The 18026-nt window shown below is 46.3% G+C and overlaps 1 protein-coding gene across 2 annotated transcripts in view; it reads right to left on the bottom strand.

Annotated features, from left to right (window-relative positions):
- Positions 1-18026, bottom strand: part of LOC121001130 (collagen alpha-6(VI) chain-like) — a 353819-nt gene that overhangs the window by 137530 nt on the left and 198263 nt on the right. For both annotated transcript variants that reach the window (XM_040432059.1, XM_040432060.1), the window contains exons 9-12: positions 15610-15953; positions 15448-15526; positions 14636-14781; positions 14438-14530 (exon numbers count right to left, since the gene is read on the bottom strand). In XM_040432059.1, the coding sequence (XP_040287993.1) occupies positions 14438-14530; positions 14636-14781; positions 15448-15526; positions 15610-15953 (662 nt within the window). The remainder of the gene's footprint in view (positions 1-14437; positions 14531-14635; positions 14782-15447; positions 15527-15609; positions 15954-18026) is intronic.

The raw sequence follows: 18026 nt of genomic DNA, 5'->3' as shown, positions 1-18026 counted from the left end.
ACTGCCTGCTACCGCTGCCTCCGTGAACCCCTGCAACGCTACTTCCCAGGCCGGTAGGCTCCTGCGAAATAGGTGGTCTACCCCAGGCACGTTTGGCTCCCGACCTCCTACTGCTGCCACCCTGGTGACTCACAGCCACGATTCAACCCTGCAGGCTCAGCCGTTGCCTCACGCACAGGCTGCCACCCTCTTCTCCTGATGATGATGAAGCCCCTTCCCCGCCCGGCTCCCAAGTGCGATCGGCTACATCATCATCATCATCCACTACCGTCTTCACGTCACTGATGTCCCCTCAACGGTCTCAGGGTCAGGAGCCTGACCAATCGCAACACCTGCTCCCACGTGACTCTCCTCATCACTACTCGAAGACTGAGTCAACCATTCAAGCACCGCTGGGTTGCTTGTCAAGACATGACTGCTAGATAACACCGGGAACTCAGGAGTCCTGCTGCCACCCTTCCTTCTTCTGCTGCCTGCGACAAAAACATTTTGACCACTGCCCGTTCCCTTTGAAGGGCCTGTCACTAGGGATGAGCGAACCCGAACTGTATAGAATTTTGGGGTGTCCGTGACACAGACCCGAACCCGAACATTTTCATAAAAGTCCGGGTTCGAGTTCGGTGTTCGGTGCTTTCTTGGCGCTTTTTGAAAGGCTGCAAAGCAGCCAATCAACAAGCATCATACTACTTGCCCCAAGAGGCCATCACAGCCATGCCTACTATTGGCATGGCTGTGATTGGCCAGTGCAGCATGTGACCCAGCCTCTATATAAGCTTGGGTCACGTAGCGCTGCACTTCACTCTGCTGATACAAGTGTAGGGAGAGGTTGCAGCTGCGACGTTAGGGCGAGATTAGGCAGTGATTAACTCCTCCAAAAGACTTCATTCAGTGATCGATCTACAGCTGTGGATCATTGAACTGCTGCTATTCAATTGCTCAGTGTTTTTAGGCTGCCCATAGCGTTTTTCAGTCACTTTTTTCTGGGGTGATCGGCGGCCATTTTGTGGCTTGCTTGTGCACCAGCACAAGCTGCCACCAAGTACATTTAACCATCAATAGTGTGGTTATTTTTTGCTATATCCTACATCAGGGTCAAGCTTTCATCAAGTGCATTTAACCATCAATAGTGTGGTTATTTTTTGGCCATATACTACATCAGGGGCAAGCTGACCTTGTTACCCAAGTGCATTTAACCATCAATAGTGTGGATATTTTTTGCTATATCCTACATCAGGGTCAAGCTTTCATCAAGTGCATTTAACCATCAATAGTGTGGTTATTTTTTGGCCATATACTACATCAGGGGCAAGCTGACCTTGTCACCCAAGTGCATTTAACCATCAATAGTGTGGTTATTTTTTGCTATATCCTACATCAGGGTCAAGCTTTCATCAAGTGCATTTAACCATCAATAGTGTGGTTATTTTTTGGCCACATACTACATCAGGGGCAAGCTGACCTTCTCACCCAAGTGCATTTAACCATCAATAGTGTGGTTATTTTTTGCTATATCCTACATCAGGGTCAAGCTTTCATCAAGTGCATTTAAGCATCAATAGTGTGGCTATTTTTTGGCCATATACTACATCAGGGGCAAGTTGAGCCTGTCACAAAGTGCATTTAACCATCAATAGTGTGGTTATTTTTTGGCCATATACTACATCAGGGGCAAGTTGAGCCTGTCACCCAGCGCCTAAAAAATAGGCCTCACATTTATATTAATCCAAATCTGTCATTACTGCTTTAGCTGATCAAGTTATTTAGTGTCCGTCAAAGCACAGTTTTTGTTCTGGGTTGAAAAACAATTCCCAAATTTGCAATTCTCAAAATTAGTGGTTTCTGCTGTATCAGGCCTACTTTAAATCTATCCCTAAAAGGGTATATTAGATTCAAGGTGCTGATAGGGCAATTCTCAAGAACTTCACACACACACTACAGTGCAGATCCAAGTCTAATTCTGTCCGTAAACGTATACCTGTCACCCAGCGCCTAAATAATAGGCCTCAAATTTATATTCAGCTAAATCTGTCATTACTGGTGTGCCTGTATTAGTGTAATATGGTACCTAAATAGATAGCCAGATAGTGTTAGGTGTCTGTAAAAAAAGGCCTGAATTTTAATTCAATACATTGGCCCGAATAATATTTTTCTTATTGTGGTGAACGGTAACAATGAGGAAAACATCTAGTAAGAGACGCGGACGCGGACATGGTCGTGGTGGTGTTAGTGGACCCTCTGGTGCTGGGAGAGGACGTGGCCGTTCTGCCACAGCCACACGTCCTAGTGTACCAACTACCTCAGGTCCCAGTAGCCGCCAGAATTTACAGCCATATTTGGTGGGGCCCAATGCCGTTCTAAGGATGGTAAGGCCTGAGCAGGTACAGGCATTAGTCAATTGGGTGGCCGACAGTGCATCCAGCACGTTCACATTATCTCCCACCCAGTCTTCTGCAGAAAGCGCACAGATGGCGCATCTAAACCAAGCCCATCAGTCTGTCACATCACCCCCATGCATATCAGGGAAACTGTCTGAGCCTCAAGTTATGCAGCAGTCTCTTATGCTGTTTGAAGACTCTGCTGGCAGGGTTTCCCAAGGGCATCCACCTAGCCCTTCCCCAGGGGTGGAAGAGATAGAATGCACTAACGGACAACCACTTATGTTTCCTGATGATGAGGACATGGGAATACCACCTCAGCACGTCTCTGATGATGACGAAACACAGGTGCCAACTGCTGCGTCTTTCTGCAGTGTGCAGACTGAACAGGAGGTCAGGGATCAAGACTGGGTGGAAGACGATTCAGGGGACGATGAGGTCCTAGACCCCACATGGAATGAAGGTCGTGCCACTGACTTTCACAGTTCGGAGGAAGAGGCAGTGGTGAGACCGAAGCAACAGCGTAGCAAAAGACAAAGAGGGAGCAGTGGGCAAAAGCAGAACACCCGCCGCCAAGAGACTCCGCCTGCTACTGACCGCCGCCATCTGGGACCGAGCACCCCAAAGGCAGCTTCAAGGAGTTCCCTGGCATGGCACTTCTTCAAACAATGTGCTGACGACAAGACGGCATGACCAGGCACCTGCATGCAAAGCATGAACTGCAGTGGAGTAAGCACCTTAAAAACAAGGAAGTCACTCAGGCTCCCCCTGCTACCTCTTCTGCTGCTGCCGCCTCGGCCTCTTCTGCTGCTGCCGCCGCCTCGGCCTCTTCCTCTGCCTCTGGAGGAACTTTGGCACCTGCCGCCCAGCAAACATAAGATGTACCACCAACACCACCACCTGCGTCACCAAGCATCTCAACCATGTCACACGGCAGCGTTCAGCTCTCCATCTCACAAACATTTGAGAGAAAGCGTAAATTCCCACCTAGCCACCCTCGATCCCTGGCCCTGAATGCCAGCATTTCTAAACTACTGGCCTATGAAATGCTGTCATTTAGGCTGGTGGACACAGACAGCTTCAAACAGCTCATGTCGCTTGCTGTCCCACAGTATGTTGTTCCCAGCCGGCACTACTTCTCCAAGAGAGCCGTGCCTTCCCTGCACAACCAAGTATCCGATAAAATCAAGTGTGCACTGCGCAACGCCATCTGTGGCAAGGTCCACCTAACCACAGATACGTGGACCAGTAAGCACGGCCAGGGACGCTATATCTCCCTAACCAGGCGGAGAGCTGTTTGGCGCACGTCCTTCCGCCGCCAAGGATCGCAGGGCAACATTTTTTGCCTCCTGTCTCCTCCTCCTCCTACTCAGCTTCCTCCTCCTCTTCTTCCACCTGCTCATCCAGTCAGCCACACACCTTCACCTTCATCAGCAGGCCGTTCTGAAACTCATATGTTTGGGGGACAGGCCCCACACCGCACAGGAGTTGTGGCGGGGTATAGAACAACAGACCGACGAGTGGTTGCTGCCGGTGAGCCTCAAGCCCGGCCTGGTGGTGTGCGATAATGGGCGAAATCTCATTGCAGCTCTGGGACTAGCCGGTTTGACGCACATCCCTTGCCTGGCGCATGTGCTGAATTTGGTGGTGCAGAAGTTCATTCACAACTACCCCGACATGTCAGAGCTGCTGCATAAAGTGCGGGCCGTCTGTTCGCGCTTCCGGTATTCACATCCTGCCGCTGCTCGCCTGTCTGGGCTACAGCGTAACTTCGGCCTTCCCGCTCACCGCCTCATATGCGACGTGCCCACCAGGTGGAACTTCACCTTGCACATGCTGGACAGACTGTGCGAGCAGCAGCAGGCCATAGTGGAGTTTCAGCTGCAGCACGCACGGGTCAGTCGCACTGCGGAACAGCACCACTTCACCACCAATGACTGGGCCTCCATGCGAGACCTGTGTGCCCTGTTGCGCTGTTTCGTGTACTCCACCAACATGGCCAGTGGCGTTACAATACCACTTCTATGTCTCCTTGAGAAAACACTTAGGGCGATGATGGAAGAGGAGGTGGCCCAGGAGGAGGAAGAGGGGTCATTTTTAGCACTTTCAGGCCAGTCTCTTCGAAGTGACTCAGAGGGAGGTTTTTTGCAACAGCAGAGGCCAGGTACAAATGTGGCCAGACAGGGCCCACTACTGGAGGACGAGGATGAGGAGGAGGTGGATGAGGATGAGGATGAAGCAGGTTCACAGCGGGCTGGCACCCAACGCAGCTCGGGCCCATCACTGGTGCGTGGCTGGGGGGAAACGCAGGACGATGACGATACGCCTCCCACAGAGGACAGCTTGTCCTTACCTCTGGGCAGCCTGGCACACATGAGCGACTACATGCTGCAGTGCCTGCACAACGACAGCAGAGTTGCCCACATTTTAGCGTGTGCGGACTACTGGGTTGCCACCCTGCTGGATCCACGGTACAAAGACAATGTGCTCACCTTACTTCATGCACTGGAGCGTGATAGTAAGATGCGCGAGTACAAGCGCACGTTGGTAGACGCGCTACTGAGAGCATTCCCAAATGTCACAGGGGAACAAGTGGAAGCCCAAGGCGAAGGCAGAGGAGGAGCAAGAGGTCGCCAACGCAGCTGTGTCACGGCCAGCTCCTCTGAGGGCAGGGTTAGCATGGCAGAGATGTGGAAAAGTTTTGTCACCACGCCACAGCTAACTGCACCACCACTTGATACGGAACGTGTTAGCAGGAGGCAACATTTCAATAACATGGTGGAACAGTACCTGTGCACACCCTCCACGTACTGACTGATGGTTCGGCCCCATTCAACTTCTGGGTCTCCAAATTGTCCACGTGGCCAGAGCTAGCCTTTTATGCCTTGGAGGTGCTGGCCTGCCCGGTGGCCAGCGTTTTGTCTGAACGTGTATTCAGCACGGCAGGGGGCGTCATTACAGACAAACGCAGCCACCTGTCTACAGCCAATGTGGACAAGCTGACGTTCATAAAAATGAACCAGGCATGGATCCCACAGGACTTGTCCATCCCTTGTGCAGATTAGACATTAACTACCTCCCCTTAACAATATATTATTGTACTCCAGGGCACTTCCTCATTCAATCCTATTTTTATTTTCATTTTACCATTATATTGCGGGGCAACCCAAAGTTGAATGAACCTCTCCTCTGTCTGGGTGCCGGGGCCTAAAAATATCTGACAGTGGCCTGTTCCAGTGGTGGGTGACATGAAGCCTGATTCTCTGCTATGACATGAAGACTGATTCTCTGCTGACATGAAGCCTGAATCTCTGTTATGGGACCTCTCTCCTCTGCCTGGGTGCCTGGGCCTAAATATGTGGCAGTAGCCTGTTCCAGTGGTGGGTGACGTGAAGCCTGATTCTCTGCTATGACATGAAGACTGATTCTCTGCTGACATGAAGCCTGAATCTCTGTTATGGGACCTCTCTCCTCTGCCTGGGTGCCTGGGCCTAAATATGTGACAATGGACTGTTCCAGTGGTGGGTGACGTGAAGCCTGATTCTCTGCTATGACATGAAGACTGATTCTCTGCTGACATGAAGCCAGATTCTCTGTTACGGGACCTCTCTCCTCTGCCTGGGTGCCTGGGCCTAAATATCTGACAATGGACTGTTTCAGTGTTGGGTGACGTAAAGCCTGATTCTCTGCTATGACATGCAGACTGATTCTCTGCTGACATGAAGCCAGATTCTCTGTTACGGGACCTCTCTCCTCTGCCTGGGTGCCTGGGCCTAAATATCTGACAATGGACTGTTCCAGTGTTGGGTGACGTAAAGCCTGATTCTCTGCTATGACATGCAGACTGATTCTCTGCTGACATGAAGGCAGATTCTCTGTTACGGGACCTCTCTCCTCTGCCTGGGTGCCTGGGCCTAAATATCTGACAATGGATTGTTCCAGTGTTGGGTGACGTAAAGCCTGATTCTCTGCTATGACATGCAGACTGATTCTCTGCTGACATGAAGCCAGATTCTCTGTTACGGGACCTCTCGCCTCTGCCTGGGTGCCTGGGCCTAAATATCTGACAATGGACTGTTCCAGTGTTGGGTGACGTAAAGCCTGATTCTCTGCTATGACATGCAGACTGATTCTCTGCTGACATGAAGCCAGATTCTCTGTTACGGGACCTCTCTCCTCTGCCTGGGTGCCTGGGCCTAAATATCTGACAATGGACTGTTCCAGTGTTGGGTGACGTAAAGCATGATTCTCTGCTATGACATGCAGACTGATTCTCTGCTGACATGAAGCCTGAATCTCTGTTATGGGACCTCTCTCCTCTGTCTGGGTGCCAGGGCCTAAAAATATCTGACAGTGGCCTGTTCCAGTGGTGGGTGACGTGAAGCCTGATTCTCTGCTATGACATGAAGACTGATTCTTTGCTGACATGAAGCCAGATTCTCTGTTACGGGACCTCTCTCCTCTGCCTGGGTGCCTGGGCCTAAATATCTGACAATGGACTGTTCCAGTGTTGGGTGACGTAAAGCATGATTCTCTGCTATGACATGCAGACTGATTCTCTGCTGACATGAAGCCTGAATCTCTGTTATGGAACCTCTCTCCTCTGTCTGGGTGCCGGGGCCTAAAAATATCTGACAGTGGCCTGTTCCAGTGGTGGGTGACGTGAAGCCTGATTCTCTGCTATGACATGAAGACTGATTCTCTGCTGACATGAAGCCAGATTCTCTGTTACGGGTCCTCTTTCCTCTGCCTGGGTGCCTGGGCCTAAATATCTGACAATGGACTGTTCCAGTGTTGGGTGACGTAAAGCATGATTCTCTGCTAGGACATGCAGACTGATTCTCTGCTGACATAAAGCCAGATTCTCTGCTACGGGACCTCTCTCCTCTGCCTGGGTGCCTGGGCCTAAATATCTGACAATGGACTGTTCCAGTGTTGGGTGACGTAAAGCATGATTCTCTGCTATGACATGCAGACTGATTCTCTGCTGACATGAAGCCTGAATCTCTGTTACGGGACCTCTCTCCTCTGCCTGGGTGCCTGGGCCTAAATATCTGACAATGGACTGTTCCAGTGTTGGGTGACGTAAAGCATGATTCTCTGCTAGGACATGCAGACTGATTCTCTGCTGACATGAAGCCTGATTCTGTGCTGACATGAAGCCAGATTCTCTGTTACGGGACCTCTCTCCTCGGCCTGGGTGCCTGGGCCTAAATATCTGACAATGGACTGTTCCAGTGTTGGGTGACGTAAAGCATGATTCTCTGCTATGACATGCAGACTGATTCTCTGCTGACATGAAGCCTGAATCTCTGTTATGGAACCTCTCTCCTCTGTCTGGGTGCCGGGGCCTAAAAATATCTGACAGTGGCCTGTTCAAGTGGTGGGTGACGTGAAGCCTGATTCTCTGCTATGACATGAAGACTGATTCTCTGCTGACATGAAGCCAGATTCTCTGTTACGGGTCCTCTTTCCTCTGCCTGGGTGCCTGGGCCTAAATATCTGACAATGGACTGTTCCAGTGTTGGGTGACGTAAAGCATGATTCTCTGCTAGGACATGCAGACTGATTCTCTGCTGACATGAAGCCAGATTCTCTGCTACGGGACCTCTCTCCTCTGCCTGGGTGCCTGGGCCTAAATATCTGACAATGGACTGTTCCAGTGTTGGGTGACGTAAAGCATGATTCTCTGCTATGACATGCAGACTGATTCTCTGCTGACATGAAGCCTGAATCTCTGTTACGGGACCTCTCTCCTCTGCCTGGGTGCCTGGGCCTAAATATCTGACAATGGACTGTTCCAGTGTTGGGTGACGTAAAGCATGATTCTCTGCTATGACATGCAGACTGATTCTCTGCTGACATGAAGCCTGAATCTCTGTTATGGAACCTCTCTCCTCTGTCTGGGTGCCGGGGCCTAAAAATATCTGACAGTGGCCTGTTCCAGTGGTGGGTGACGTGAAGCCTGATTCTCTGCTATGACATGAAGACTGATTCTCTGCTGACATGAAGCCAGATTCTCTGTTACGGGTCCTCTTTCCTCTGCCTGGGTGCCTGGGCCTAAATATCTGACAATGGACTGTTCCAGTGTTGGGTGACGTAAAGCATGATTCTCTGCTAGGACATGCAGACTGATTCTCTGCTGACATAAAGCCAGATTCTCTGCTACGGGACCTCTCTCCTCTGCCTGGGTGCCTGGGCCTAAATATCTGACAATGGACTGTTCCAGTGTTGGGTGACGTAAAGCATGATTCTCTGCTATGACATGCAGACTGATTCTCTGCTGACATGAAGCCTGAATCTCTGTTACGGGACCTCTCTCCTCTGCCTGGGTGCCTGGGCCTAAATATCTGACAATGGACTGTTCCAGTGTTGGGTGACGTAAAGCATGATTCTCTGCTAGGACATGCAGACTGATTCTCTGCTGACATGAAGCCAGATTCTGTGCAGACATGAAGCCAGATTCTCTGTTACGGGACCTCTCTCCTCGGCCTGGGTGCCTGGGCCTAAATATCTGACAATGGACTGTTCCAGTGTTGGGTGACGTAAAGCATGATTCTCTGCTATGACATGCAGACTGATTCTCTGCTGACATGAAGCCTGAATCTCTGTTATGGAACCTCTCTCCTCTGTCTGGGTGCCGGGGCCTAAAAATATCTGACAGTGGCCTGTTCAAGTGGTGGGTGACGTGAAGCCTGATTCTCTGCTATGACATGAAGACTGATTCTCTGCTGACATGAAGCCAGATTCTCTGTTACGGGTCCTCTTTCCTCTGCCTGGGTGCCTGGGCCTAAATATCTGACAATGGACTGTTCCAGTGTTGGGTGACGTAAAGCATGATTCTCTGCTAGGACATGCAGACTGATTCTCTGCTGACATGAAGCCAGATTCTCTGCTACGGGACCTCTCTCCTCTGCCTGGGTGCCTGGGCCTAAATATCTGACAATGGACTGTTCCAGTGTTGGGTGACGTAAAGCATGATTCTCTGCTATGACATGCAGACTGATTCTCTGCTGACATGAAGCCTGAATCTCTGTTACGGGACCTCTCTCCTCTGCCTGGGTGCCTGGGCCTAAATATCTGACAATGGACTGTTCCAGTGTTGGGTGACGTAAAGCATGATTCTCTGCTAGGACATGCAGACTGATTCTCTGCTGACATGAAGCCAGATTCTGTGCAGACATGAAGCCAGATTCTCTGTTACGGGACCTCTCTCCTCTGCCTGGGTGCCTGGGCCTAAATATCTGACAATGGACTGTTCCAGTGTTGGGTGACGTAAAGCCTGATTCTCTGCTATGACATGCAGACTGATTCTCTGCTGACATGAAGCCAGATTCTCTGTTACGGGACCTCTCTCCTCTGCCTGGGTGCCTGGGCCTAAATATCTGACAATGGACTGTTCCAGTGTTGGGTGACGTAAAGCCTGATTCTCTGCTATGACATGAAGACTGATTCTCTGCTGACATGAAGCCAGATTCTCTGTTACGGGACCTCTCTCCTCTGCCTGGGTGCCTGGGCCTAAATATCTGACAATGGACTGTTCCAGTGTTGGGTGACGTAAAGCATGATTCTCTGCTATGACATGCAGACTGATTCTCTGCTGACATGAAGCCAGATTCTCTGTTACGGGACCTCTCTCCTCTGCCTGGGTGCCGGGGCCTAAATATATGACAATGGACTGTTACAGTGGTGGGTGACGTGAAGCCAGATTCTCTGCTATGGCATAAAGAGACTGATTCTCTGCTGACGTGAAGCCAGATTCTCTGCTATGGGACCTCTCTCCAATTGATATTGGTTAATTTTTATTTATTTTATTTTTATTTTTATTCATTTCCCTATCCACATTTGTTTGCAGGGGATTTACCTACATGTTGCTGCCTTTTGCAGCCCTCTAGCTCTTTCCTGGGCTGTTTTACAGCCTTTTTAGTGCCGAAAAGTTCGGGTCCCAATTGACTTCAATGGGGTTCGGGACGAAGTTCGGTTCTGGTTCGGATCCCGAACCCGAACATTTCCGGGAAGTTCGGCCGAACTTCTCGAACCCGAATATCCAGGTGTTCGCTCAACTCTACCTGTCACCTGTCTGTCTGATATACTGTATGATATTATCTATGCATGATAAAATAATTAAATTAAAATAATAAAAAAGGCTGTAGTACAATGTTACTTCACCGCTGAATGGCAATTAAGACATTATATATATATATATATATATATATATATATATATATATATATAGAGACGGAAGAAGTCGGACTGCACTCCAAAATGATGGTGAAATAAAGTGTTTTAATCACCCATAATATGGCAAACTTGCGACGTTTCGGCTCACAAGAGCCTTCCTCAAGGCTTGAGGAAGGCTCTTGTGAGCCGAAACGTCGCAAGTTTGCCATATTATGGGTTATTAAAACATTTTATTTCACCATCATTTTGGAGTGCAGTCCGGCTTCTTCCGTCTCTACAAATATCGGGTATAGCCGTTACCCCGTGCTGGACCTTGCACCCACACCTTGGTTGGTGCTCCCGCTGGATTCTCTCCTTTGTCTATATATATATATATATATATATATATATATATATATATATATATATATATATATATAAAAAATTCTGACTAATAAACTCCCCCAACAAAAAAATAAATAAAAAATTCACCACAGAACGGCAATTAAGACCTATTCTTTTCCCAATTTTACACCACAAAAAAAGAAATATAACAATCACAATTCACCGCAGATTGGCTAACGGGACGTATGTATCTATCTTTTTAATACACCCTGTAAATGACATAATTATAACATATATTTTTGCCTTTTTTCCCCTAATAATACCTTCCCCCCCAAAAAAAGTAAGACAATGTAAAATCAATGTAGAAAGGCTAATAGGACGTACGTATCTTTCCTATTAATACACCCCGTAAATGGCTGTAGTACAATGTACCGTATTTTTCGCTTTATAAGACGCACTTTTTCGCCCCCAATAGTGGGGGGAAAATGGCAGTGCGTCTTATAAAGCGAACACTGCCATGTTTACTTTGCTGACGCTGATACATCGCAAGCCGCAATGTATCAGAGGGGTGGGAGGAGGGGACGGAGGCTGGCAACACTCGCGGCGGGGCCCGATGCAGTCACTGTACTGTAATACATCGGACCCCGCTCACGGTAATTATCACATGTAAAGTCTATAATCTTCAAGCAGTGTCTCTGCTTTAAACTAGGGCAATCCTCTGTAGTGCAACTCACTATGAAAGCGGCAGGCAGAGCGGCAGCGTAACCTCGCGATTCTCACTCATTCATGGGAAGGAAGTGGGAGGAGCATTAATGAGTGAGAATCGCGAGGTTACGCTGCCGCCCTGCCTGCCGCTTTCATAGTGAGTTGCACTACAGAGGATTGCCCTAGTTTAAAGCAGAGACACTGCTTGAAGATTATAGACTTTACATATGAAAACGGCTTCATTACACTCTGCTTTCTTCTATACCAGTACTCACTATGAAAGCAGCGGTCCTGCCGGCGCGTGACGTCACTCACTCGGTCATGCTCCTCCCACTTCATTAATGAAGCTGGCAGGAGCGTGACTGACTGAGTGAGTGAGTGACGTCACGTGCTGGCCGGACTGCTGCTTTTATAGTGAGTACTGGTATAGAAGAAAGCAGAGCCATTAAAAGATTTTACATATAAAGTCTACTGTGTGCCCTGTGGTGTAATGGGGGTCACTATTCACACAGGGACAATATACTGTGACACATGATACTGTGACTAGCATAAGATCATCTTATGCTGGTCACAGTATCATATGTGTCACAGTATATTGTCCCTGTGTGAATAGTGACCCCCATTACATAAGATGCTATATATGATGCTACATCCCCCGTAGTAGTGCGTCACCCAAAGGTCCCCCATAACAGTGCATCACCCACAGGTCCCCCCATAACAGTGCGTCACCCACAGGTCCCCCCATAACAGTGCGTCACCCACAGGTCCCCCCATAACAGTGCGTCACCCACAGGTCCCCCCATAACAGTGCGTCACCCACAGGTCCCCCCATAACAGTGCGTCACCCACAGGTCCCCCCATAACAGTGCGTCACCCACAGACCACCATTAGTTCAAAACCCCTCCAAAAGCACACCATTAGTTCAAAACCCTTCCAAAAGCACACCATTAGTTCAAAACCCCTCCAAAAGCACACCATTAGTTCAAAACCCCTCCAAAAGCACACCTTTTGGTTCAATTTTTTTTTTCTTATTTTCCTCCTCAAAAATCTAGGTGCGTCTTATCATCAGGTGCGTCTTATAAAGCGAAAAATACGGTAACTTCACCACTGAATGCCAATTATGACATATATTTTCTCCTTATGTTTTCTATTTCCACACCACAAAAAAAAAAATATAACAATCACAATTCACCGTAGAACGGGTGATGGGACATACGTATATTTTCTACACCACATATATGGCTGTGGTAAAATGTAACTTTACAGCTGAATGCCAATTATGACATATATTTTCTCCTTATTTTTCCTATTTCCACACCAGAAAAAAAAAATATAACAATCACAATTCACTGCAGAACGGGTGATGGGACATACGTATATTTTCTTTTTCTACAACACATAAATGGCTGTAGTACAATGTAAAAATTTTTCCCTATTTCTACACCCCAAAATAGAAATATAACAATCGCAATTCACTTCAGAACGGGTGATGGGACGTACGTATCTATCTTTTTAATACACCCTGTAAATGCCTGTAGTACAATGTAACTTTACTGCTGAATGGCAATTATAACATATATTTTTCCCCCCTAATAATAACCCCACCCAAAAAAGTAAGACAATGTAAAATCAACGTAGAAAGGCTATTAGGACGTACGTATCTTTCCTATTAATACACCCCATAAATGGCTGTACCACAGAACTTGCACCCCAATCACAAGCAGGGTTTTCTGCAATTAGTGATGTATCATATAGTGCAAACAACCTAAAAGCAATTTGGATCACCAATAAGTGCAGCAAGGTGTAATGGAATCGCTCCTATTGGACCCTGTTCTCCTTTTTTATAGCGTAGATAATGCCTCCGTATCCTTTTCCTACACCTTGACTAATCTTTCTCTGAACTTGTAAATCGTTTTTTAGCACAACAAAGTCTTTCCTAGCACTGTCCCTAGTGCCTGCTGACGTCTCTCCTTGCACTAAACACACTGGAAAATGGCAGAATCCAAAATGGCTGAGGCTATTTATAGGGCTGGCTGGCTGCTGATTGGCTGCATGCAGGGCATTGTGGGTGATTCCTTGTTTCCAGAGTTATTTGCACCATGTCCTAACACGTGCAGTAGCCCTTTTAGGCAAAAATGCAATTCGTTGCCACAAAGCCTGAGGAAATTCGGATCGAATTCCACTTCGTCAACTTCGATTCGCTCATCTCTAATTAAAAATCAAAGGTTTAAAATGTTAACAATCATCATAAATTTGACAGTTGTGCTAATTTAGATTTTGCTTATGAATTAGACAGTGTACTGCTATTTTTTTTAACTTATTAAATTGTGTATAGAAAAGAGATAGCTGGGCACACCTAGGATATTGGTAACTATTATTTATTGATTAATTGTTAAAAATTATTTATTAGAAATGCTTGCAATAGTTTAAGGATGTGGAATCCACATCCTTAAACTATTGCAAGCATTTCTAATAAATAATTTTTAACAATTAATCAATAAATAATAGTTACCAATATCCTAGGTGTGCCCAGCTATCTCTTTTCTATATTCCTTCTTATTTAGCAGCGGGGTGACGCTGCTAAAACTGAGAGCACCCTGCTTGGTGCATCAACCATCCTGTGCATCTAACTAATTTATTATTATTATTAAATTGTGTGTGGCAGAAACATTGCTGCTTGATGTGATAGGACCTTTTGCGGTATATCACTGGTCATTAAGGGCATAAGAGAGCTGGTACAGTAATATCCCGCATAGGATTTTACTAACTAGCTGTATTTGGACATGATCTACCAGCGATGCCTGCGCTTTCAATAATCTTGGTTTACTTTAAAATCCATTTGATGTACATACCTTCCTTCCACGACCGCCATACGTTCCAGGAGCTCCCCTAAGTCCAATACACTCACAAAATACGCAACAACACGTCTTCTCATTGACATGGGACTAAAACAGAACAGCAAAATATGTTATACTTCTGTATAGCTGAAACAAATATTACTATGTCTAGGAAATTAATACTATTGCAATTATTTGGAATGCCTTACTCACCATTTGTCGGGCAAGTCTAAATTCTATATCTGACATGCCAATATGCAACTGATTGTTATATTCAAAGCCTCGGCCAAATTCTATATATTTGATGTCATCGTATCCCTTAGTTCCTTCCAAAGCAACAGTAACTAGCCCATTTAATCCTACAAGTTTGCAGAAATGGATATATTATATAGTTAAAAGCTGTAGGCAACAGTTCAGTATGGATATATGTACGGCCTACACATAAGAACCAAAAACCAATATCAGGCCACAAGCAAAGCATAAATGCTGTATGTAACACACACAGTACTGCTGAGCCATAAGTATTCCAGTCTTTGTGCCCACGTGCCTCCATATGGTGCCATTTTAGAGGTATTCTTCCCTAAAAGCAATATTTCTAGGAGAGCATATCTACTAAATACACATCTGATGGAACGGCGTGATTTTTTTTCTGGATTTTATACGAATGCATATGGATGTGCTCTATGTCCCCATAGACTTCTTTAGGTGCCATATTATGTCTCCGTACAGCCTGGAGGTAGTTTTCATAAAAAAATGTAATCACCAAAAAGAGATATCTCATTCACAGAAATTCACTTATGATTTAAACTATCACAAATAAGCCCCACTTGCTACAGCAACACACAATGGAAAAGAAGTGAACATATAGACCATATTGACCCTTATAACCAATGGTAATATATTGCTGCTTCCTATCTTGGGTAAGACATTTTTTACTAAAGTTATCACGCAATGATTGGTACCTCCATTATATTATTAGTTTTAAAATGTATTGAGGTCCGCCCTCAGTTATTTGTGAGGTATACCTAGTTTTCGAAGATCTTCTGCTGTTTGTTCAATGTCTTCAACATTTTCATCTAGACCATCCGTAAAGATTAGGATCATCTACATACAGTAGTATAAGAAAGAAATTAAAAATGAACAAGAACTGTGATAATATGAATTATGTTGTGATGTCTGTCACATACCTTTGCTTTTCCTGCATCACCCTTTTGAAATGTCTTCCACATGGACTGAAGAACAGATGTTGTGAGATAGGAAGGACCTTGGACAGAAATGGTTTGGAGGATCTGAGCTAAATCTGAACTATAGGTGTGGAAGTGTGGAGTAATGGGCGTTGCTGCATTTGGAACATAAAAGGCTACACTGATTTGAGGTACAGCTCCAGGGGCACAGCTTACACTTCTCACGTTCATCATGCTGTTCAAGATATTAGCAATACGAACTCCCAATAGATTTTGACCATGGAATAAACTGGCACCACTGGGAGAAGTTGAAATATCAAAACCAACTATAAAATCGAGAGAACAATCTACAAGGAAAAGGATAGAAAGGAAACATGTATAAAACTATGTCAAGAAGCACAATTATATTTACCAAACAAGCATTTTAATAGTAGGGCTGAGGGTAAAAAAATGGCATGTAAATAATGATTCCCTGGAGATTAGCTAATATTTGTAGTAAACCGAGACTAAGGCCTTATTCAGACATAGGTCACCATTTCTGTTAGTGGAGAAAACAGTCACTGTGACGATGGCTGGACTGTAATGGCTCTGTTTTTCATCCATGTGTCTGTTTTTTGCCCTCCGTTATTTGTTTTCCACATGCACTGCTAGGTTGAAAAGGAGATTTCCAGAGCTAGGGTCCATGAAAAAAGACTGAACATGGATACCATCCTTGTTCTGTGTGTGGTTATCATGGACCCATAGGCCTCAATGGATATGTTAGGCTGCAACACAGACCCACATAGTTCAATGTTCCATTTTTTTCACTAAGCCCCAGTGTGTAGAAAAACACCTGAAGATCAATGGATCTGGGAACCACTGACAGGTAAATAAGCTATAACAGGGGAAAATGTGACTAGGGGTGCTGGGTTATCTGGTGGTAATAAATATGGGGCAGAATGGGTTAAAGAGAAGCCATACTCATCTTACCTCACCATTTCCCGACCACGGTCATTCCAATGCTTACCAGTAGAGATGAGCGAATTTCTCAAAAATTCGATTCGGCCGGTTTGCCAAATTTTCCGAAAAGATTTAATTCGATCCGAATTTATTTGTGACGAATCGCGTTAAAAAACAGCTATTTCCTGGCTGCGGAGAGCCTCTATAGTGGTGTAGAACACTATGCCTTGCAGTAACACGCATAGGGAGTCTGCTGTGGTAGTGAAACAATACTGTGAGTCAGTATGACACGCACATGACAGGCGTCGCTCTTAGAATCACTGCACGCTTCACTTATTTGGGCAGTTATGGGGCCAAAACTGAACAAATAACTCAAGTGTGTTAGCGCCAGGTATAAAGAACCGTGCAGAGACCCAAGATCCTGCTATGGTGTGAAAGAGCGCATTCCTTTTACACCGTCGACATCTGATTCCACATAGATGTCTACAGAACCTGTTCTAGAAAACGCTTATATAAGTAGAGCCCCCCTGACAGAGTGAAGAGGTTGTCAGCAGTAAGTTTGTGTTGACGTCACTGATTATTTTTCCCTTCCTCTGATTCGTCAGAACAATAATCCCCAAAAAACGGATCCTATCTCTTGAGCACCTGCCTTCACTCGGTCAGCATTTGGTCAGTAATCCATCAGTATTGCTAAAGCAAAAAAAAAAACAGGAGTGGATCCAAAACAGAGATGACACGTGAATTGAAAATTTGCATGTCTTTTTTTGTACCCATTCCTGCTTTTGGCTACCAAATCATAAGACAATTCTGATGGGAATGGGAACATACAGGCCTTACAGCTGCTACACAGACAGGATCCATTTTGCGTCTAATCTTTCCTTTCTTCTGACAGATCAGAAGAAGGATAAAATAAATGATGATGTTAACAAGACCAAACAGGGACACTAGTTGCCGAATCACACAGTGGGGAGAGTGGGAACATCATGAGAAGTCCACAGAGTGGCCCAAAGACATAGTGTTGAGGTAGCATCAGCATGAGGAGACCACAGAGTGGCCCAATGACATAGTGGTGAGGTGGCAGCAGCATGAGGAGACCACAGAGTGGCCCAGTGACATAGTGTTGATGTAGCAGAAGCATGAGGAGACCACAGGGTAGTGATGTTGCAGTAGCATGAGGAGACCACAGAGTGGTGATGTGGCAGCAGCATGAGGAGACGACAGAGTGGCAAGGTGACATAGTGTGAAGGTGGCAGCAGCAGGAGGAGACCACAGAGTGGCACAATGACATAATGTGGAGGTGGAAACAGCAGCATGAAAAGACCTGAGTGCTGAGGTGGTAGCAGCATCAGGAGACCACAGAGTGACCCGGTGACAGAGTGGGGAGGTGGGTGGCAATAACAGTACCCAGTGACGATGGTGAGTGTAAGAAGGAGCAATTGACATCAGATGTGTGGCATCAGGCGGGTGGCAGCATCATAATA

The sequence above is a fragment of the Bufo bufo genome, chromosome 5 (genome assembly GCF_905171765.1).
Source record: "Bufo bufo chromosome 5, aBufBuf1.1, whole genome shotgun sequence".
NCBI lineage: Eukaryota > Metazoa > Chordata > Amphibia > Anura > Bufonidae > Bufo > Bufo bufo.
Note: the sequence above shows the minus strand (reverse complement) of the source record. Positions and strands in the feature narration are given on the sequence as shown.